Raw genomic sequence first — 22376 nt, forward strand, 5'->3', positions numbered from 1 at the left:
TTAGTCTTTTTAAAGGTCAGGCTTTTAAGCTAAAAAATTAAGTCAGGCTCAATTCATTTTGGGAGGATTTTTTACTAATTAGAATACCTGAAAACGATAAAAAAAAATATGCGCCTATCCCGTTAAACCGAATAAATCCGTTTTAATAAACCTAAACGGTTTAAGAAATCGAACAGAATTTAAGAAACTTTTCTGAAAATTCTTATTATTAGTTTAAAAATCGATTTTTTAAAGTTTAAACTTAAGGGAATAAAGAGTCTCCGGAAAGAATAAAAAGAATTTTCTCTCATTTCCTTTATTTCTTGCAATGTATTCAAAGCTCTCTTTCAGGGAAACATCTTTGATAAGGATAAAGAGGATAATAAACAAAACAAAATATACAAGAAGAATGCGTGTGTGTTGTGTCTTACCTGGAGCCCATACGGAAGTCCCTGGGCGTGCAGGAAGAGCCAAAAAGGTGTGCTGGACGTGGGAGCAATTTACGTGGTTTTCATGGAGGCAGGAATCATTGGGAGCCCAAATTCATCAACAGGGATACCATCCTTATTCTTCACCACACTATCAGCTCCTGGCTCCTTGTCCGGAGCCTCTGGGGCCTTCACGACATCATCCAAGTAGCTGCTGTCGTCATCCAAGGCAATATCATCACCCAAGGCCTCCAATTCTGCCGCCAATTCGTCATCATCAATCTCCGGCATTCCATACGTACGTCCCAGTGCCTCCTGCACCTCATCCGATTGCTCCAGCATATCCGCCATCTCATCCTGAATGTCCTCAATTTGATCGATGTTAATCTTCTTGAATTCCTTCTTCATACTCTTCACGCCATCCTTCATCGCTGCCACCGTGGCGTGCGTGTCCTTGAGCGTCTGATGAGCATAGTTGGCCTGCTCCATGTTGAAGGATTGATTCCGGAGATTCTCTGCCTGACTCTCGTACATCTTCTTCTGCTTCAGCACACGCATTGCCTTCGCCTTGACAGCATTCTTAGCGGGGCCTTCACGCATCTTGGCCATCTGCTCCTTGTACTTCCGCAGCTCCGTGTCCAACTTGGTGATCTTCTGCTCCACAGACTCCGCCCGTGTGTCAACCTTGGCCCCAAAAAAAAAGAACATCATTTCCGCCTCTATTGTCTGCGAGACGCAAAAAGAAGAAAGAAAAAGATTTTTCAACTCACTCCTGCGATGCAATCATTGATGCTGGGCAGTGGCTCCTTCGGTTTTGCTTTTCCAAAGAGACGATTCATCTTCAAGGAGTGTTTGGGGGTGGAAAAATCACAGAAATACTGACGAAATTTGAGAAAATTCACAAAAAGGAAATCCCCAAAATCAATTTGTTTTGATTTTCTTCAATGACTCACGTTAGTGCGCAAGCGGTACATGAACAAAAATCTAATTTGCATTTTTTGATAGAAGATTTTTTCAGAAAAAACGTTCTTATTTCTGGGATAATACGATTTGAAGGTTTCTTTCAATTGTTTAATTAATTTTAAACAATTTGTAAATAAATTAATATATGATTATCGCAATAATAACAGAAAAAAATATCGTTATCATAAAATGCCAAGAAGTTCTAAATTTTTTCCATCTACCGCTCGTCTTACAAAGAATTTCAAAAACATTTTGAGGTTATGTCGCTCCACAAATTAGAACTTTACCCATTTTTATTGAATTTTCGCACCTTTTTACTTTATTTTTACCTTTTAATCATTTTATAATCAATTTCCATCAATTTTCAATCTAATTTCAATACAAAGAACCCAAAAATATTTTTTAGTAAGATGTCAAACCGTTTCTAACAGTGTACATTGAATGTTGTCAAAAAGTTTTATTAGTGTCGCGCATTTTCTGTGTTTTTCTTGCATTTTTGCACTTTCCCCGCGAATTTTTCCCCAAAAACTCTCAAGTAAGTCTTCCCTGGGGCCCCCGTGCGTACAATTGAGGTGCTTCCGTGTGTATTTTCGTGGTGATTAAACGTGAAATTTTTGTCTAAGAAAATGGTGCCATAAACTTGTTTTTTTTTCTTGTGTCCGTGCGTGCCGAGAAAAAGGGTGAAGAAGAGCGAAAAAAGCGGAGCCCCAGAATGAACGGCATCGTAAAGCGATATCAGTGAGTGTTTGATTTGTACCGCCGCGCCAGAGATAAGGTGGGAAATTAAGCGAGGTGTCGATAGTGTGGAAATTAATCGAAGGGGCGCGCGATAAGGGGCCCGTTGTGTGCGTTTGTTGGCTCATTGAAGATGCCCCAAAGTGTGACCTGTGTGTGTTGCCTCCTCCCCTGAGATGTTGACCCCCTCCTGGCTGTACTTCTGCACTGCTTTGCTGGCGACCTGCGCCGCCGGGAGTCACTATGTACCTGTAATCCTCAATGGGTCGGCCACTGTGAGTGTCCGGCGACTCACAGAGCCAGCTCCTGTCACCGCGGAAGAGCCCCCGCGGGCGCAGAGACTCGCACGGCGTCTCGAGGAGCGCTTCAAGGAGATCCGGGATGATGAGCTGGGTGTGCCGGATGTGCAGAAGATGTTCGATCTGATGGAATTTGTGCCATTGCCACGGGATGACGTGGAGACGGTGAAGAGGATGTCCCAGAAGTTGGCAATGAAGCTGGAGAAGGCACATTTGGTCATCTCCAACCTCAGGGATTTTATTGTTAGCACAGCCCAGCAGCTCAATCGTACCCAACTCAATTCAGTCACCTTTCCCTGTCCCTTCCGGAATTCCCCTACCGCCACTTCCGTACTCTACGAGAGGCAACAGAGTGACATTGTGGACTTTATGAAGACCCTTGAGGATGTTAAGGACAATGAGGAGCACTTTGAAATGTCCCTGATGAAGGAATTGAAGAAATTCAGCCACAGTTCAGCTCATTTTCGTCGTCAATACTTCATGGCGGCCGCTGACAATGCTGTCGATCGCACCTGCCCGGACAATCAGCATCTCCGGCAACTCTTCACAGCAGCAATCAGGGATAAGAGAATCCTCCTCCTTGTGGATCACGGAAGTTCCCTCAATATGGATCAGCTGGAACTGACAAAGGCAACGGCAAAGAGTGTCGTGAGCCTCCTTCATGCCACAGACTCAATCGCCGTGCTCAGCATCTCTGACCGTGTGGGGGTGTTTGAGCCAGAACAGCGTCAACACTGCTCGGGGCAGATGTACGCTGGCACAATGGATAATCGGGGGAAGATTGCAAAATTCCTCGAGGGGCTCAATAAGACAAAAGCCCAGACAAATCATACGTTGGGCTTTGAGCAAGCCTTCAAGCTCCTGGCTGAGATTGAACGCTCAGAGGGTATTAGTGGGCAGTTTATGTTCCTCTACATCAGTCGGGGATTGCTGTCATCCCTAGCGGATGCAACGGGCGTGCTGGAGGTCATTGCTGCTGGGCAGAAGGCACTGAAACATCCCGTTGTCATTAATACCATTCAAGTGGTGCTGGATGAGAAGAGAATAATGTACGAGACGCAATTCCTCTGCGATATCACCCTGCAGGACTACAGGAAACACAAAATTGAGGGAGCAGAACCAGCAGAAGCCGGGCTAATGCTCACAGTTAACAAGTACCGAATGGATGAGGTTTTTGTCAATGTCACGGCGTTCTTTAGTCAAATGTTCCGCGAAGGGAATCTCACGGAGAACATCACACTTCATTCGCCCTACCTGGATCCTGATACTAAAGGTAAGAGGGAATTTCTTTGAATTTTTAAAGAGATAAAATATGTTTTTAGCTGTGATTCTTTCTTGAAAGAAGCACAGCTTCTGTGTACACTCAAAAATGCAAAGTCGTCAGATCGGGCTCAAACTTAGGATGAGCACGAATTAGGGTCCCTACATTCCAAAAAATGGTGGCGCCGAAAATCTTTCCGGCCGGCCGGCCGGCCGGCCGGCCGTCCGTCCGTCCGGCCGGAATATAACACTATATTGCAAGAGAACGGTAATAGATAGAGACTTGCGGTCAACGGCAAAGTTCATATATCGGGTGGAAGACATCCGATTATGAAGTCAAATCCAACCCCCCACCCCCGCGTCCGCCATTTTGAATAACTGTCAAATTTTGTTTTCGCTATATCTCAGCCCCTATTTTAGCTAGAGGTCTGAAATTTTGATATGTTGTAGGGGCCATCAAGACCTTTCCAACGATGCCTCATTTTTGAAAATCGGTCAAGCCGTTTAGTCAATATGGCCGCCACAATTTTTCATCGAAAATCGGCCATAACTCGAAAACGGCTTAACCGATTTTGATCAACTCGGGGTCAAATGAAAGATATTAATGAGCCCTACAACTGCTCGGAACATTACAACTTCAAAAAATGACCGCAAGTGGCGCTAAAATCGAAAACAAAATTTTCGATGAGTTTTCGATGAATATCTCGAGCACCGCTTTATAGAATTGCTTCATATTTTGATATGTTATAATTGGCTATAATATCTTTCATCATGCCAAAAATGAAGAAAATCTATGTAGCCGTTCCGGAGATATCGCGTTTTAAAGTTAACATGTGATATCATGAGTTACATAAGTCCAACGCCCCGCGAAGCGGGGCGTTTTATATATACACATATAAAATTAAATTAAATATATATAAATGCATAGATATATACATTGTATATACATATAAAAATGCAAAGATAAATATATATAAACTGCAAAGATAAAAATTAAATATAGCATGGATGGAACAATATAAAGCGAAAGAACGGTAAGTAAAACTTACGGGCTGTGATTCTTTCTTTGTCAGTGAAATGTGAAATTGACTGAAAATTGAGGATGGGCAAATTTTGAGGAAGGATTTCTCGCGTACCGAATCACAGCCAACGCCCACGATTAAGGCTTTTCACAAAATTTCTGAGCGTTTGGCTGTGATTCGGTGCGCGAGAAATCCTTCCTCAAAATTTGCCCATCCTCAATTTTCAGTCAATTTCACATTTCACTGACAAAGAAAGAATCACAGCCCGTAAGTTTTACTTACCGTTCTTTCGCTTTATATTGTTCCATCCATGCTATATTTAATTTTTATCTTTGCAGTTTCAAAGGGAGTCTCTTGAGGCAGGGAGAGAAACTTCCTGGGGCTGTATTCTCTAAGAGTGAAAAACTCTCGTGATAAACTCCCAAAGGCTTTTGCAGGAAAAAAAAAGTGAGGAAAACTTCATGTGAGCATTTCCCGGTTTTGACATTTCTTTTAAAGCGCTAAAGCCTTCAGGAGTTTATCACGGGAGTTTCTCACTCTTAGAGAATTCATGCGCTGGAGTGAGAACAGATCTTCCCGAATTAAGAGAATTTTCTTAAACAGTTTGAAAGATTCTTGAATCAATAAAAAAATGTTAAAAGAGTCTTAAAAATTAAAAATAAAACTTCCTGAAGAAAGAAAAGAATTTTCCGAATAAGAAAGAATTCTTACCTAAACAGGAAAAGATTTTCTAGTGAAGAAGTATTTAAATAAAAAAAAACGAGAAAAAAAACTTTTTAGACTAAGAATAGACCTTCCTGAATCTGAAAAAAATATTGCCAAGAACAGAAAGGAATTTTCTTGAAGGAGAAACTAAAATCCTTCAAAAAGGACGAAATTGCCTGAAGAAGAATATTTTTAGAATTTCTTGGAGTAAGATAAATTCTTGAAACAGATAAGAACTCTTCTTGAAGCAGAAAGAAAAAAAAATCTAAGAATTAAGAAAAAAATCTTTTTTGAATCAAGAAAAGAACTTTTTGAAACAGGAAGAAAGGTAATTGAAGCAGGAAAGCAGTAGAATGAAAGCTTCTTTGGAACAGAAATAAGATTCTTTACGTTCAAAGAAAATCCCTGAAGAAAATAAAAATTCCTAATGATTTTCTTCATCAGAACAATAAAACTTCCTGAAAATGAAAATTCTTATTCTTATTTTGAAAGTCAATCATAACGCGTCCAGTTATTAGAGTTGGTATACCACAACGCGGATGGGTCAGTTTATGCGTTGTAATTTAATTTGTGAGTAATATTAGCAGGCAAAGTCGATTTTTTGTAAAATTTAGCAATTTGACAGATTAAAATGCTTATATCTCAAGTTCTACTAGACCTACAGAAATTTCTTGACTATTTCTGGAAAGGTATTGAAATAAGCTATAATTTGACATATATTTCGATACATTTCAAGGTCACCTCCAGAACACAAAATGGCCGATTTATGTTCTACCGACACAGTTTTTTGCACTTTTCGTCCTGAAAGAATGATTCTAGAGGTTTCTAATGTTATAGAAAGATGTAGATAATTGCAAAACCTTTAATTTGATACTAAGTTGAGTCAAATCGGACAAGCGGTTCAAGAGATATGACTCTTAGAACTTTTCAAATTCAAGAATTTTTCAAATGGCTATATCTTCTAAACGGCGACATAGAATTTCTTCATTTTCGGACTGATGAAAGATATTGAGTCAGGCTACAACATATCAAAAATTCAAGGAAATCTATGATCGGGATTCGGAGATATTGCCCCTTAAAGTTAGGCAATTTTTGTTTTTGTTTTTAGCGCCTCTTGCGGATATTTTTGAAACTTGAAATCTTCTAAACAGTTGTAGGGCTTCTCAATACCTTTCATTTGATACCAAGATGGTCAAAATCGGTCAAGCCGTTCTCGAGTTATATCGAAAAAACACTTTTTGCTTTAGGCCGCCATATTTGCTAAACCGCTTGACCGATTTTCAAGTATTATTTGTTGATGAAAACGTCTTACTGAGCTCTACATCATACTAAAATTTCAGACCTCTAGCTATAAGGGAAGTGGTTGACGGTATTTCAAAATGGCGGACGGCGGCCATATTGGATTTTGAAAATGCGAAAAAATGAAAATTTACACCCACATTTCTATAGAAAACTTCAAACCGGAAGTCTCTATCTGTTACCGTTCTCGAGTTATAAGGTAAAGTTTGGACCACCGGAAGGCCGGCCGGCCGGCAGGCCGGCCGGATCAAAAATTTTCCACCACCATTTTCGTAATGTGGGATGTCTGAAACGTGCTCATACCAAGTTTGAGCCCGATCTGAGGTGGTCGGTTTTTCCGACGATTACAATACTTGGTATGCCACGATTGTGGTATACCAACTAATAAGGAAACTTACTGAAGGAAGTATAATTTTTAAATCAAGAAGAAAAATTTTATAAATCGTTAAGAAAACTTCCTGAGGCGGAAAAAAAAATTTTTGAAGCAAGAAGAAGTCTTCCTGGGACAGGAGAAGAATTTCCTTAATCAAAAACAAACCTTGAAGCGGAAAGATTCTTTTCTTAGACACAAAACAATCTTTCTGATGCAGGAAGATAATTTTTTTTGAAAATAAAAAAGTTTTCTCGGCATTAAAATATTCTGAAACATGTAGAAAAAAAATGTTCTTGAAAGAAAAGAGAAAGAAAGAAAAGGAATAAAAAGAAATTTCTTGAAGCAAAAAACTCTTCTTAAAAATAAAGAAAACTTCCTAAATTAAGAAGAATTTAAAAAAAAAAAAGAAAATTTTCTTGAGCAGGGAAAACGTTTTATTGTAGCAAGAAAAGATATTTATGAAGCAGAAAGATTTTTTGTTGAATCAGAATGAAAACTTTCCTAAAACCGACAAGAAATTCCCTAAAACCGGAAGACAGCTTCCAAAACCTTTAAACTTCTTTTAAAAAAAAAGTCTTCAAACAAATTTTAATCTTCCTTTCCAGACATTCTCGTGAGTTTAACGCAAACTTGCGAACGTTTTGGAGTCTTTGGCGTTGATTTGTACCTCAATGACTTGGCTGAGGATGTATTGTACTACAATAAGTACCCAGATAGTTATGCCATCATCCTGGACAAGGATGGGAATGTTGTATCGCATCCTTTCTTCGCTGATCGCACATCAGCCGTTGAGATGATTTTTCCCACCGATATTGGCCACATTGAGCCACCACCCTTCACTCCTGCCCTTCGTGAGGAGATTCTCAGTGAGATTTTTGGGTCGCATGCCTTCCGGGATGCAGCTTCCAATGACACAGTGACGTATACATGGCACCACGTGATGGATTCATACGTGGTGTGTATTGTAACACGCACAGGGGCACTCAATCGTTCCCCCGTGAGCCTCCGAAGGGTCTATCCGGGTATTCATTACTACTACCAGCACAACAATGAGGTGTCCTTTGCTGCCATTCCGGAGATTGTGTACCATCGATTGGATCTCATTCCACCGCCTGGGGGGAAGACAATGTGTCGGCATTTCAAGCAAATTGGCACAATGGACTGTGGGACACTCTTCCTCAGCCCCGGAGCCTTCCAGTCACCCTTCCTGTTTGTCCGGAATAGCCGTGAGAGTAGCACAAAGGCCACAATTCACACCATTCAGAGCCTCATGGCGTACATTAGGGACAAAACGAACCTTCTGGCAAATCCAGGGCTTTTGCCAGCGGTGCGCAATGACGTGGCAGCTCTAACGCATATCATTGGGTACCTGAAGAAGCAGCATCTCCGCGAGGGGCCACTGAAGAACTTCATCATTCGCCGGTACGTTGCGTCCGTCAATGGGGTGCTTCTCCTCTACCCAGGCACACAGGTGAGCAATCAACTGGAAGTGACGCAGAGACCGTGGTTTGGACGTGCCATGGCCTACCCCGGGAGGATTGTTGTTACAGAACCCTACTTGGATGCCGGTGGGGCAGGCTACGTCACCACCATTGCGCACACAATCTTCGAAGCAAGACCAAATGCCCTCCACAGTGCACAGCGTGATACCCCAATTGGCGTTGTGGCGCTCGACCTCACAATGGGCTTCCACTATAAGCTTGTCCTGGAATCCGGGGGCTTTTGCTCCGAGGCGAATGTTAAGTGCTTCCTAATGGAAGATCGGGGCTACCTTATTGCTCATCCCAGTGTGTTGGAACCAGTGACGGGGATCAATTCAAGGCGTCCCCTTGAGCACATAACCCACCGAGAATCCTTCGTTGCGAATGATATTCTCAATCACAAAGAACTCGTGCAGAAGAAACTTTGCAATGTTTACGCCAATAGAACCATTCAGAGGTGAGTTTTTTTATTAATTTTTCAATTAATTTTTGAATGAATTTTCATTTATATGAAGAAATAATATTAAAATTGAATTATTCAGACAAAGAAAGTGAATAAAAAATATTCTTTGGAATATTTTTCAAGCAAGGGGTGATTAGCTGAAGGAAAATTAAACAAATATTCGTATTTTGTTATTAATATTCCGAATAAATTTGAAGAAATCAATAATATTTCCATTTGACAAGAAATTAGTACAAATTCTGCGAAGAAACGTTAAAAAGTTCGATAAAATGTATGAGAATTTTATTGAAATGAGTAAAATTGATTAAAATATGAAAAATTATATAGAATGTTTGGGAAATAGTGCAGAACTTCAATGAAATGTGAAAGAAAAACAACACAAAATGCTCTTTCAAACACGAAAAGAACCATAAATGAGATAGGATATATTCTATATGAAGAATAATTAAAAATCGTGATCAAACTTTAAAAAAAAATGGTACGAAAAGATTCAAAAAATTGTCAAATAAATTAAAATATAATTTATCAATTTCATTTTGTTCTGTTTCTATTTCTATCTCTTCTATTAAAGTGAAAATTTCTAGACTTGACTTATCCGGAAACGAAGAACAATTCAAAATCGCTTAACACTTGAAAAAACAAAAATTCTAACCTCAAACATTGCTTTCTTCCTAAAAGAAAATGTTTTTCTTACTTTTCTTTCGATGAACTTGAAGTAATTGAAGTTGCTTACACATATGTAGATTTAGAATTTATAGCAATAGGTTAGATAGGCTTGTGATGATGACCTTACAGGTCGCAGTGGAATGAAAGCGACTATACGCATTCAGCTCAAATAAAAATCTGAATCTAGATAGGCTTTATTCTGTAATGACTTAAAAAAGAAGTCAAAATGGCAGGGATTGCCAGTTTTGTCCTCCAGTGTTAAAAATTAAATTTGACAAAAAAATGGTAAAAAGTGCTCATACTCAATATTAAACCGCTAAAAATGTATAAAATTAGAGAAATACCTCAAAAACACGTGATTAAGTTAGCTAAAAATGCTGGTAAATCATGAAAATTGCAAGAAAAATGTTCGAAAAATATGATTTTGTGTCTTAATCAGTCAAAATTATTTTATTAAACTTCTAGCAAAAAAATTAAAACATTTAATCTTGATTTTAAAGTCAATTTAAAGAAATCCAGAACTTGAAGTTCTTTCCTCCAGAATTCGAGATTTATTATTCGGAATAATCGTTCAAATCGACGCTCCCGAAGATTATGAACCATACTCCTGTGTTAAAAGAGGGGAATATGGTTCATAATCTTCGGGCACGTCGAAATATTCACCAGATAAGCACCCCTCGAGAAAAGGCACAAAAACACTTTAAATATTTCTTTTTATTAATCTTTTTTCGTGCAGATACTACCAGTTTAACATATCCCTGACGGATGTCCTGACGAATGTGGTGCACGGAGAGAGGACAAAGTATCAGATAACCGTCATTCCGGGTACAAATATCTTCGTTGGGGTGCTCAATGCTTCCAACGATGGGGGTGCTTTCTGTCCGTGCAGTACCGTCGATCGTCTCTGTCTCAATTGCAATCGCATGGAGCAGACGGAGTGTGAGTGTCCGTGTGAGTGCCCCCTGCACTATGAGCCCCCTGGGGGCACCACAGAAGCCGCCAAATGTGCAGCAACTTCCGTGGCGGATGGGGAAGATCAGAAGTTGGCAACAGATGGTGTTTGTATGCCCTTTATGCCCGAAGCAGCATCTCCTGCCACGGCACTCACGTACTCTGTGGATGATTTGGAGTTGCGTGCGTGCGTGAGTGCTGTGTGTGATTTGTACGCAACGCAGACGGAATGTTTGGGTGTTGTGGGGTGTGAATGGTGTCAAGTGGACGTCGATGGGGAGACAATCTTCACACAGCCCTTCTGTACGTCAATGCAGTCGTGCTTCAATGGGATTCTCGGGTCGGCTACACCCTATGGCGATGGGCAACTTGGTAAGGAAGTTTTTTCTCTTTTTTTTTTCTCTTCGTTTTTTAATGATTTTTATTTTTGTTATTCTTTTAGGCTCTGCGATTGTGGATCCATTAATTCCACCAGCTTATTCAGCCATTGGCCCCGTGGCGGGAGCAACGATAGCTCTGTGCCTCGTTGTAGGCTTTGCCATGTATTGCTACAGGCAGAATCAAGATCCGGGAGGGGCTGAGCACCTCTACGGGGCAGATTCGCAGGGAGAGAATCAACTGGATGTGCCAATGGCGCGACTGAATTTCGACGATATGGGTGGGCATGATGATTGTGACTTTGGCAATAGTTCCAATCAGAATCTCCTCCCAGCTACGGGTATTATGATCCCCGAAGTGTCCCCATATCGTGCCCCATCGGCATGCAGACGCCCAAATGCAGCAGATTCCGATCATGGGTACTCCACAATGACGCCCCATGAGGATTCGGAGAATCTCTGCTTTACCCTCGCTGACCCACTGTTGACGCACAAAAGGCTCTCAATGTCTGATTCAGCGTCAATCAGTACGAGTGTCTCAAGTCCCACCAATTGTCGACCCCTTGGCGGCTTTGACAGGCATCTCGCAGCAGCCCCCGTGGAGGGGACAACAATCCTCCCGGCATCGCCACATCTTGTTCTTGCCCCCGTTACGGTGCACAGACAACTTGAGGCAACTACCTCATGATGCGCAAAATGCAGCTAAAGCATCTCTCTTGCCGTGCTTACAAGCCTTTTGTATGTATATCAACAAACAAACAAACAAACTATCATATAGTGCCAAATTTTTAGAGCAGAAAATGTAAAAAAAAAAATATGGAACACCCTATGTCTGTATTTTTAAATTAACTTTTAAATTAATTTTTGGGGGATTTTCTGTGGTTCCGGGAGTTTTTCTTTTACTTAAAATTATTTAAATTAATTTCTTGGTGAAATCATTGAGGGGTTTGTCATTGCGAAAACAGAAGTACATAACATTTTTTATAGAAAGATAAATAAATAAATGAAATCATCAAGAATTTATTTTTTTAAGAGATATTTTTGATAACTTTTACCAATTAGTTTTTTTTAAACAAGAATATTGTAGAAGGAAAAATCTACAGAGACTTTTTGATTTGTTTTTCTTTTCTGGAAAACAAAAGAAAACATTATTGATTCTGGTAGAAGCATAAGAACAAACACAAAATAAGACTGAAAGAATATTATAAACTTAAGTGAACACAAATAAGCATTTTATCAGCCTACTAAAAGGGATAATTTTCTATTGAAATAGAAACATTTTTTATTAAGAATTTTATATAAAAAAAAGCCATTTAAGCGATGAATTTTTAATAAGAAAACTAATGTACATGGATTTTTGCAATGACAAACCCCTTTGGAAGTAAAAAATGAAGGAAGAATATCCCCAAAAAATAAGAATAATAAAAGAACCTCAAAAGAACCCCCAGAAATTCATGTGGGAAAAACTTATAAGAAAGATTCCTCACAGAATATAAATTAGAATTAATTTATTTCGCCCCAGTTTCCCTTTCTCTTGTTGGAGAAAGGGTAGAGATGCTAAAAAAAGAATAATTAATAATCAAATCTTTTTGCAAGACTCGTCATGCGAAAAAGCAATCATTATTAAAAATTGTATCGTCGTTTTCAATCTAAAAAAAAATTCTTGTCGTTCGTTTATTCTCTCTTTGTACAAGAAAATTTCTTTCTTTTTTTGTAATGTTCTTGTTATAAGAATTTTTATGTGTATAACCAGCCAATGAAGAATTTTTTTTATTCCTTCATCGTGCTGAAAAGTTGCAAGTTGTGTGGAGGAGAAGAGAGATTTTTATTATTAATGCGGCGTGGCACAGAGTATTAAAATATTTTACAGAAATAAAATATTACGGATGAGGGGGAAGCAGGGAGAGGGCAATAATTCTGTGATTTGTGGAGATTTTTATGATGCATTTTATGCTCTATTTGAGAGAACTTTGCACTGTGAGGGGCTCCATCAGTTGGAGGGAATCTAGAGGTGGAACAAAGTGCTTCCTGTTTGACTGAATTGAAATTCAAAAAAAAAAAGTTTTGTGGCCAAATTTCGCTCAATTCAATCCAATTCGGAGCTTCGGTGCAAAGTTATTTTGAATAGACAAACACGTATTTGTATGTACTTAATTTTTAATCTCTGTAAAGAAAACTACTGAACAGATTTTTTCACATTTTTCTTTACATAAAAAACAAGAATTTCAGGGAAAATAGCATTGAGTTGGGAGTTTGTAGTTTTGAGGGAGAATGTAGTTTCCCAGTGACATGGTAGATGGCACTGGCATGGAAATTTTTATAACTCAGGATTTCCTGCCCAATACCCACCAAGTTTGAGCCAAATTCTGGTTGACTTTACTTAAATATAAAAAAGAAGGAAAGATTTATAAAATTTTAAAAGATATTTTCATAAAAATTGATCAAAAATCAAGAAACAATCAAAATTAAATTTTTGATTACTTAAATAATTTAATTTTTTCCAAACTCCTTTAAGGAAATTCAGATTTTGAGAAAGAAATGAAAAAATCTCAGTCAATGGAAGATTTGCTCAGCAAAAAATTAAAAGAAAAAAAAAACAAATTATTTAGGAAGAAATACTTAAAATGGCGTAAATTTGTAAGACAAAGCGATAAAACATCAAAATGAAAGTCTTATAAAAATAGGATGTCTTTTCAGCGGATATATCTAAATTAACCGAAATTTGGGGTTAAGAACTGTCAAAAGTTCTGTCAAGATATTTTTTGAGCCATTTCAACTTAGTTTTTGAATTTTAGAAATTGTGGTTATCCTGAAAGAAAACTTTTAAATGTTTTTAGGAACTTCCTCTAATTTTTTCAAAGGCATAAAAGGGATAAATTAGAGAATTTCTTACAAAATATCGTTTAAAAAAAATTAGAGGATTTTCTGTTCCTTAAAGGCTCAAATTAATGAAAATTTAAACAGTAAATAGTATAGATACAAAATATAATTTGTTGACGATGATTAAAGACTCGAGAACGTGAGTAATTTATATTAAATTGGTTAAATACTGACCAAACTTTAATTAATTTTGATTAATATCTTTAAATGAAACCTAAAACATGCTTAAAAAATTCATCTTTGATCTGGAAAATCATAATTTTCTCATTATTTCTCAAGACAAATTGACTCAAGAAATAATCTTAAATTCCCTCAATTTTTTTTAAACCAAAACCTACCCCATACATCGTGAATAACGTCCTTTTTAAAAGAAGAAGATTTCCAACGCCATCTACCGCACCAGTGTCCCAACTAATCCATCCCATTTTACTACAAATTCAATAGTCAATGATAGAAGAAAATAAAATACGTAACAGAAAGAAAATTTTTGTGTGTCACGCCGAAGGGAAAGCAAAGGACGTCCTTTTTTGTAGAAATATATAATATTATTATTATATTTAAATGAATGAAAAAAGCAATTCTTAGAAAAATAAATAAATGTATCGCTGCTTTAAGGAAAAAAAAGATTTTCTTTTTTTATTTCACGTAAAAATTTTATTATTTAGCAAATTATCTCATGTGGGCCATTGTCGTCAAAATGCTGCTCTGGAATCTCTCAAATCTCTCACGGTTGCTGCTTTTGTTCTGGGGGCTATGGGATATCAGTTGATGTGGGGGGATTAGTTGAGATTATTAATTAAGATGTTTTTGCTGAAGTTTGCGTTGTTGTTTTGATTATTTAGGTGGTTGTGCCTGTGGTGGGGGCACCTGGGGGGGAATTTGATTCCCAATCGGTTGCTGTGGCTGCTTCTGACCTACGCCAGAGACAACCTGCTGTGGGGGATTCTGTGGTGGAATTTGCGGTGGCATCTGCTGTGGCACTTGCTGGGGATTCTGTGGCACTGGTGGAGGTTGGAATTGTTGGGCATTTGGATGCTGTTGAGGAATTTGATTGGGATGGAAGTTCTGTTGTTGCGGAATCTGATTGGGATGAACATTCTGTGGGATCTGATTGGGATGGAAGTTCTGTTGCTGCGGAATTTGATTGGGATGGAAGTTCTGCTGCGGTGACATCTGATTGGGATGAACGTTCTGTGGGATTTGATTAGGATGCTGCTGCTGATACCCTCCCTGATGATGAGGAGCTTGATGAGGAGCCTGATACGGCCCTTGGGGTCCTGGGTAGTAGCCCTGTGGCATATTCGGATGCGGTGGAAGCATTCCCTGACTTATTAGCCTCTGAATCTCCTCCTGACGCTTCCTTTCGAACTCCAGGTACTCCTCATGTGTATATTGCGGCTGATTATCCACCGTATCCCACCCGTCGTCACGCTTAAACTCCTCCCGACGAGTCTGTTCGAGGAATTCCTCGTAGCTAATCAAACTATCGCGATTCGTGTCAGCCTCCCTGAACACGTGCTCTCGCATCCTCTCCATCTCCTCAGCACGCTCCTTCATGTCATCCTCCGGCACTCCCTGCTGGTACACCTTGTCCAGTTCCTTCACAAACAACGCCTTCACCTCCATCTCATCCCAGAACCCATTCCCATCGAGATCGTGCATCATGAAGAAGGATTTCGGGTCAAATTCCTGCCCCGTCATGTGATCCTGCTTCTCCCAAACCTCCTCAAGCTGCGCCTTCCCACCCGGATGGTGCACTGGCTCGTGCTTATTGTGCTTCTCACGCATCTTCTTCTCTTCCTCCTCAAACTTCTTCCTGTGCTCCTCATCCATCCCTCGCAGCTTCTCCTGCTTCTCAAACTCCTTCTGCATCTCATACCGCTTGAACTCCTCACGACGCAGACGATCTGCTTCGGCGAGATCATTGCTAGCCTTGTGGATGAGCTTCTTGAGATCCTCCACTTCGAATGTGTGCTGATTCGAATGATCCAAATGCTCCGGAATCTTCAGGTGCTCCCTGTCAATATCATTGGACATTTCAAACTGCTTTATGGCCAACTTCCGCAATCGCTCAAGTTCCGTCCGCTTAATCTCATCAAGCTTCGTCCGGACGTTGTGATTCACATACTCCAGCTCCTGGGCAATCTTCCCTGTTCGTATGTCAACCTCATCGAGTTTATTCAGCTTCTCCCGGAACTCTGAATCACTCTCCAGAGCATTCACAACCTCCTTCAGGTAGTTATTGTATTCGAGAACATTCTATGAGAAATAAGAGAACAAAAGGTTTTAACTTTCAAGGCTGTTACCACGTTGTGACTGCATCACGACCAGCAGCAAATCTGATCTCTTCTTGACCTCGCTCTAGGAGAATTCTTTTTTTTTTCATTTTTTTTCAAGTTTGAAAGTTGTTCTCACAGCTGGCCTTGAGACAGAGATTCTACAGACTTATTCTCACCTCAATGCTCGCCCGGGGGTCATTGGGGTCATACTCCTCAACATAGTGGGGCTTCTGAGCTTCCTCCACCGCCGGCTGTTCATCCTTCTTCTCCTCTGTGGGCTTCTTGCTGGGTGTGACTGGGAGGGTGGATGCCTCCCAAATGGTGAGAAATGCAAAGAAAACAATCACCGGAATTATCCTCATCATCACAGTCTTGTCGTTTGTCATCTGCAAGCAAAAACAGCCAAACAGACACATCTGGGTCACTTCAAAATCTTCCAAAATCATCAACTTCCGGGTGCAAAAAATGATGAAATATGGGAGGGAAAAAGTGAAAACAAACTTACGCAGAGATAAAATCACTTTTCACGACGCTTTCCACCAAACTGCAACCAATTGTGGAGAGCTGGTGAGTGGGGGCGACCCAGCAGTTTATTTCTGATTGAATTGCACGATTTTCCCACGTAATTAACCTTGTTTAATTGCCAATAGTTCGCGATAAGAAATTTCGTTTCAGCTGCTCCAGAAAATGCAGCTCGTCCATCAACTGACGTGGTTTTTGACACCTAATTAGGGTTTCAATGAAAATTTCACGGAGATCATGAAAGTTTGAAATTTATGAAATTTTTATTTGATTATGAAAAGTAGAGGATCAAAAAACATTGAAGAATCGCGAGAGAAACTCCCCAAAGTCCACTGGGATCACATCGAAAAGTGCAAAAAAAAATTGCCAAAAAATTCAAATATTGCGACGCTATTTGACATTTTTATCCCTAAAAAACACATTTTCCTGCATTTGGCACTAAATCTGGCATAAAAATGCATAAAGTCCTTTTTATTTTCATTTCACTTCGGGGTACTTCGTCTTCGTGCCCTTCGTCCACTCGGGGACGGTACTTCGGCTCCTGTCGATGACAGGGTGGGCTCGGTGGGCTGACTCTCGCTCGGCTAATGCTCGGCTTCCACTCGGCTCTCGTTCGGCTCTGGCACAGAGTGTGCTCAATTTTAGTTGGATTTTATTTCTATTTTTATGCTATCCTGTTAGTATCAGCGCAAATAGCCGATGAAATCGTAGCCGGCTAGGATTTTTGCCAGAAAATGCCAGAAAATCCTAGCCGGCTACGATTTCATCGGCTATTTGCACTGATACTAACAGGATAGCATAAAAATAAAAATAAAATCAACTAAAATTGAGCCTCTGTGCCAGAGCCGCACGAGAGCCGAGCGAAAGCCGAGCATTAGCCGAGCGAGAGTCAGCCAACCGAGCCCTCCCTGTCATCGACAAGAGCCGAAGTGGGATAAACTTTTTTACGCTGAATATGGCCAAATAATATACAAATCGGAAGTTTTTCACAAAAAATGAAATTTTGGAAAATTTCAATTTGAAAAATACCTGAAATGTATTCCCTGAGAGCTCTGATATGGCAACCCCAATAGTATCGCGAGACACGTCATAATTTTTGGTGGTGCTTGATTTTTGGAGCTAATTTTCCTGCATTTCCCATTGAGAAAAATCCGTGAAAATTAGGTGGAATTGTGCGTGAATAGTGTGAAATCCCAACAGTCCAGTGCAAAATGGCCCAGAATCCCGCAAAAGCTGACATTGAGACCCTTTTCAATCGTCTCCGTGCAATTGCCACCAACAAAGTGAGTTCCTTTCGCGTTTTTTTCTTGGTCAGGATTTGGCCTCTTTTCGTGACACTTTTCTTCCTTCCTCTTTTTGCAGAGTTGCTTTGATTGTGGCCAGAAGAATCCCACATGGGCCTCCGTGACGTATGGCGTATTCATCTGCATTGATTGCTCAGCTGTCCATCGGAGTTTGGGTGTTCACCTGACTTTCGTGCGTTCCACGAATCTCGATACGAATTGGACGTGGCTCCAGTTGCGACAGATGCAATTGGGCGGGAATGCCAGTGCTGGGCAGTTCTTCCGGCAGCACAATTGCAACACAACGGATGCCCAGCAGAAGTACAATTCACGCGCGGCTCAGCTCTATCGAGATAAATTGGCTGCCTCAGCGCAGCAAGCGATGAAGATTCATGGGAATCGGGTGAGTTTCCTGGCCATCATCAAGGCTGTGGTGCTTCCTTTTTGTGCACTAACCACCAGCATGGTTTTTGTGTGTTATTTTGCCAATTGAAAAACTTCCCTTTTTCTGCTCTTTGTCCCGCACCTAAAATCCGGGAATCCTCTTCGTGTGGACAATGTGCTTTTAGCTCAATGTGGACACTACGGCAGATGTGAAGGAGGACAAGCAGGAAGAGGAGGATTTCTTTGCTGATTGCACCACAAATGGAAACTCTGAAGCATTGCTGGAGGATTTTACAGACAATACCAGGAAGGTTAGTTGCCCAGATTATGAGAGATAAAAGAAATTCCACGTGGACTACCCAGGGGGGCCGTGTGGGTGGAATAATCGTTAATTTTATCATATTGAGGGATTTTCTGATGACTCACTGGCATTGATAGAAATCTCCCAATTGCATGTACAGTCAGGTATTGATTAACGTCGCATGGGATATACTCTTTCCACTCATTATTATTAATGGGTGGAAAGAGTATATCCCATGCGACGTTAACCAATACCTGACTGTAGAGAGCTCCCTTTGTTGGCTTTTTGCACGTGGAAAATGAAAGTTTAATTAGCTGCTGTGCAGAGAGAAATTTCTACTATTCAATTAAGAGATGAAATTATGCGTGATGCTGCACAAAATGAAGATAAAAATTACGCTTAAAACTTCTAAAATGTTAAAACAAATTGAATTTGCAAAATATTGATGAGATTTTGCCTTTTCCCTGCTCCCTCCTGCAGTTTGACCAACCAACTGTAGCACCTGTGGCGGCTGAAATGAGCAATCCACCGCTACGAGCAACCCCTGAGGTCGTTGGGGCACCCAGTGTGGACTTCCTGAATTCAACTGTGCCTATTGAAGCACCCAAATCCACCATTGGCGTCCGGAAGATTCAACCCAAGAAGGCCGGCATTGGGGGTGGGGCTAAGAAAGGCGGCCTAGGTGCCACGAAGGTGAAGACAAACTTTGCCGACATCGAGCAGAAGGCCACAATGGCGGATCAGCTGAAGGAACCCGTGCCAGAGAAGAAGCTAACGGTCGAGGAGGAAGCTGAGGCAATTCAGAGTGTTCGTCTCGCCTATCAGGATCTCTCGGTGCAGAAGACACGCGAAGAGGAACGCCTCAAGGCAACAAACCCCGAGAAGGCGAAACAAATGGAACGCCTGGGAATGGGATTTGCCGGAAGGAATGCCGTCTCGCACTCAGCTGTGACCGACATGAAGACACTGAGTGATGAGAAGGTGCCCACAAAGGCGAAGAATCGCAGCCCCTTCGACACGGACGCCAATGAGGGGGGTTTCTTCGATGATTTACTGCCAATGTACTCCACAAGTATGATTGTTACGGGGAAATCCTCAAGGCAGGAGAAGAATGACGAATGGACAATTGTCAATGCCAGCGATGCCGTGGATCCCATCGATGGGGATCGTCCGGTAATTCACACGATGTTCATGCAACAGCCGACAAAGAGCTCCCCCACAGTGACGCCCAAAGTGCCAGCAGGTACGAAGACGTATGAAAATGATGAGGCTCAGAAGAAGTTTGGGGGTGCAAAGGCAATCTCATCTGATCAATTCTTCGGCAATGACGCGGGCAATAGCTACGAGCGATCATCCAATTTAGTGCGCTTCCAAGGGTCAAGTAGTATCTCTTCTGAGGACTTTTTTGACGATGGAACCGGGAGGAGTCAACAGAATCGTGGTGAGTTTGAACATTTAGAGCTTTTTTTTGTCCCTAAAACTACTGAAATTGTTGGTCTAACAGATGATGATTTATTGTGTTTTGCCCCATTCTCCCCTAAATTAGACGTTGAGTATTTAATTGGTTTTCTTTCGACTTTTATGACGATTTTAATAAAGCAGCCTTCACCTCAAAAACCAAGTCATTCAGCAAACCGCAAGAACCATAAAAATTGATAGAAAAACAGGCTGTTTTGTAAAAGAAAATACTTCTAATTTTTGCCTTAAATTCTGTGAATTAATTTATCTTTTCTTTTTATTACGAATTTTTATGATTAAAAAAAGATTTTCAGCATTTCTTTTCCTAGAATTTTTCAGTTTTATGGTATTCTGTAAAAGAGAATTCTAAGATTTGAAAGGTCTAAAATATTCGTACAGTTTTAGACCTTATATCCGAGACACATTTCTCTCTATAAAAGATATTAAAAACTTTGGAATTTTGTCATTATAAAACATAAATCATAGCAGAGATTGAAAAGAAAATATTTTCTATGGAATCGACCATAAAATTTAAAATAGATGAGTTTTACATTTCAAATCAATGACATAATTTTGTGTACTAATTATACTATAAAAGGTTGTTTATAAATTGAATTAGAACCGCTAGGAAATTTTACAATGCATAAAACTAAATAAGAATGAAAGATAGAGACATAAAGAACTAAGAATAATAGATCATTCCTATTGATTTTATGGCAAGTGTCTAGGCTACCATAAAATATTTTATTTTTGCCAAAATATATTAATTTTTGTAAGATAAAATAAGAGAAAATAAGATATTTTATATAAAAATAAGTTATTTGGCTTTCTATACTTTTTATTCATCCTTTTAGCTAAATTTTCTCAATTTCAGACTCAGTTTTTTGCATTTTTTTATCATATAATCTTATTAAAGTCTTTTATGGAATGTAAGTAGTTTAAATTAAGATAATTGTCTTTCAAACCTCTCCTCTAGCTTCCCATTAATTAGCAAACAATTTATAGATAAATTAATGTTAATTATTTGATTAAGTTGTTGAAGGAATTTCCTCTTTGTTTGCCGTTAGAACATTTTTCTTTCTTTCTTCAGAAGAATTCTTCAGGAACATAAAGAAAATGATTTGTTTTTAAATCTGAATAGTATTCAGTAAAAATATTCTTTTTTCTTTATAGCACAAAATGTGTCTTCGCTTTAAGGTCTAAAGAGTTCTAATTTTTTTTAGAACTATCAAATCTTTCAATTCTTTTACACAGAATACCAAAAAATGTCTTAAAATCCACAAATTGCAAAAGAAAATAAGAAAATTGAATTCTGAAGCTTTTTTTTTTATATAAGAAATGACCTCTGTAATTTCCCCGCATCAATCATCAATATGAGAAATTCCACACTTTGTGTGTGTCGCACATAGGTTGATTTTCGCATTGAATTAATCACCGTGACATTGATATTATTATCTCATCGACACCATAAGTGAAGAAGAATGAATCTAAATAAACTGAATATAAACTAAATATTGATTCGCACACATTCACACACATTTTTTCCTTCCAATATAATTTAAATATTAGCATAAATAATTCTCATTAATTTGTATTTTTTCATTTCTTTTCTTGGGAACTTCTGTTGTAGGAGCTTCGAGGATGCGGAATATGGATCTACGTGGACCAAATCTCGACGATGTGCGTGAAAGTGTCCGTCAGGGGGTAACAATGGTAGCAGGACGGCTGAGTAATTTGGCCAATGAGATGATGAGTACGATTCAGGATAAATACGGTGGATAGGGGCCGATTGGGGTGGATGAGGGGGCGCAATAGGAAAAAAAAATATTAATTAAAATTATTACAAAAAAAATCTATATATAAAATGTAATTTACAGACACATTTCAAATGCCTCATGCAACGTGAGAAAAAAAACAAGAAGAACTTTTTAGACGAGTTAATTCGTAAAAAAAAATTGAGGGAGATATTAAAAAAAAAAGAAAATAGATGTTTTTATCTTTAAGCGATGACAAAATATTGAAAAAAAGAATAGTTAAGCTGGTAGAATTATGTGGGGAAGAGATTGAAGAATTTAAGAATTTTGGACTTTCAAGAGAGAAAGAGGTGAAAGTTGGCGCATTTCTTTTTCCGGAAAAAATGAGAGAGAATTGAAAAATAAATAATCGAATGAGTCGTTTTATCCATAAAAATGTCTTTTAATCAATCCCACGTCATTGATGTGAATCCCAGAGATCCTACAGAATTTTCTCAGTGAATGTCATCCATCC

At 39.4% G+C, this 22376-nt stretch overlaps 4 protein-coding genes across 6 annotated transcripts; 2 read left to right on the forward strand and 2 right to left on the reverse strand.

The window, feature by feature from the left end:
• Positions 1 to 279: 279 nt before the first annotated feature.
• LOC129793578 (charged multivesicular body protein 5) lies at positions 280 to 1365 on the reverse strand. The gene is made up of 2 exons (XM_055833695.1): positions 1178 to 1365; positions 280 to 1091 (listed from the first exon to the last, which is right to left on the reverse strand). The coding sequence occupies exons 1-2, from the start codon at positions 1244 to 1246 to the stop codon at positions 480 to 482; spliced, it is 681 nt and encodes a 226-aa protein (XP_055689670.1). The 5' UTR covers positions 1247 to 1365; the 3' UTR covers positions 280 to 479.
• Positions 1366 to 1790: 425 nt separating this feature from the next.
• On the forward strand, positions 1791 to 14505 carry LOC129793576 (VWFA and cache domain-containing protein CG16868). 3 transcript variants are annotated; one of them, XM_055833693.1, is made up of 5 exons: positions 1791 to 1905; positions 1994 to 3677; positions 7669 to 9001; positions 10410 to 10996; positions 11067 to 12024. In XM_055833693.1, the coding sequence occupies exons 2-5, from the start codon at positions 2282 to 2284 to the stop codon at positions 11687 to 11689; spliced, it is 3939 nt and encodes a 1312-aa protein (XP_055689668.1). In that variant the 5' UTR covers positions 1791 to 1905; positions 1994 to 2281; the 3' UTR covers positions 11690 to 12024. The 3 variants fall into 3 exon arrangements, 2 of the variants coding, with proteins under 2 accessions (XP_055689668.1, XP_055689667.1); XR_008750936.1 differs by adding an exon at positions 12524 to 14505 and having other exon boundaries at positions 1802 to 3677; positions 11067 to 11739; XM_055833692.1 differs by having other exon boundaries at positions 1792 to 3677.
• A 2-nt stretch (positions 14506 to 14507) lies between these two features.
• Positions 14508 to 16901, reverse strand: LOC129793577 (nucleobindin-2). Its single transcript, XM_055833694.1, has 3 exons — positions 16666 to 16901; positions 16337 to 16546; positions 14508 to 16140 (listed from the first exon to the last, which is right to left on the reverse strand). The coding sequence occupies exons 2-3, from the start codon at positions 16544 to 16546 to the stop codon at positions 14716 to 14718; spliced, it is 1635 nt and encodes a 544-aa protein (XP_055689669.1). The 5' UTR covers positions 16666 to 16901; the 3' UTR covers positions 14508 to 14715.
• Positions 16902 to 17626: 725 nt separating this feature from the next.
• On the forward strand, positions 17627 to 22298 carry LOC129793582 (ADP-ribosylation factor GTPase-activating protein 2). The gene is made up of 5 exons (XM_055833704.1): positions 17627 to 17965; positions 18045 to 18368; positions 18535 to 18660; positions 19131 to 20091; positions 21739 to 22298. Exons 1-5 carry the CDS (start codon positions 17894 to 17896, stop codon positions 21888 to 21890), a joined length of 1635 nt encoding a protein of 544 aa, XP_055689679.1. The 5' UTR covers positions 17627 to 17893; the 3' UTR covers positions 21891 to 22298.
• The last annotated feature ends 78 nt before the right edge of the window (positions 22299 to 22376 follow it).

Source organism: Lutzomyia longipalpis, chromosome 3, assembly GCF_024334085.1.
Source record: "Lutzomyia longipalpis isolate SR_M1_2022 chromosome 3, ASM2433408v1".
NCBI classification, from domain to species: Eukaryota; Metazoa; Arthropoda; class Insecta; order Diptera; family Psychodidae; genus Lutzomyia; species Lutzomyia longipalpis.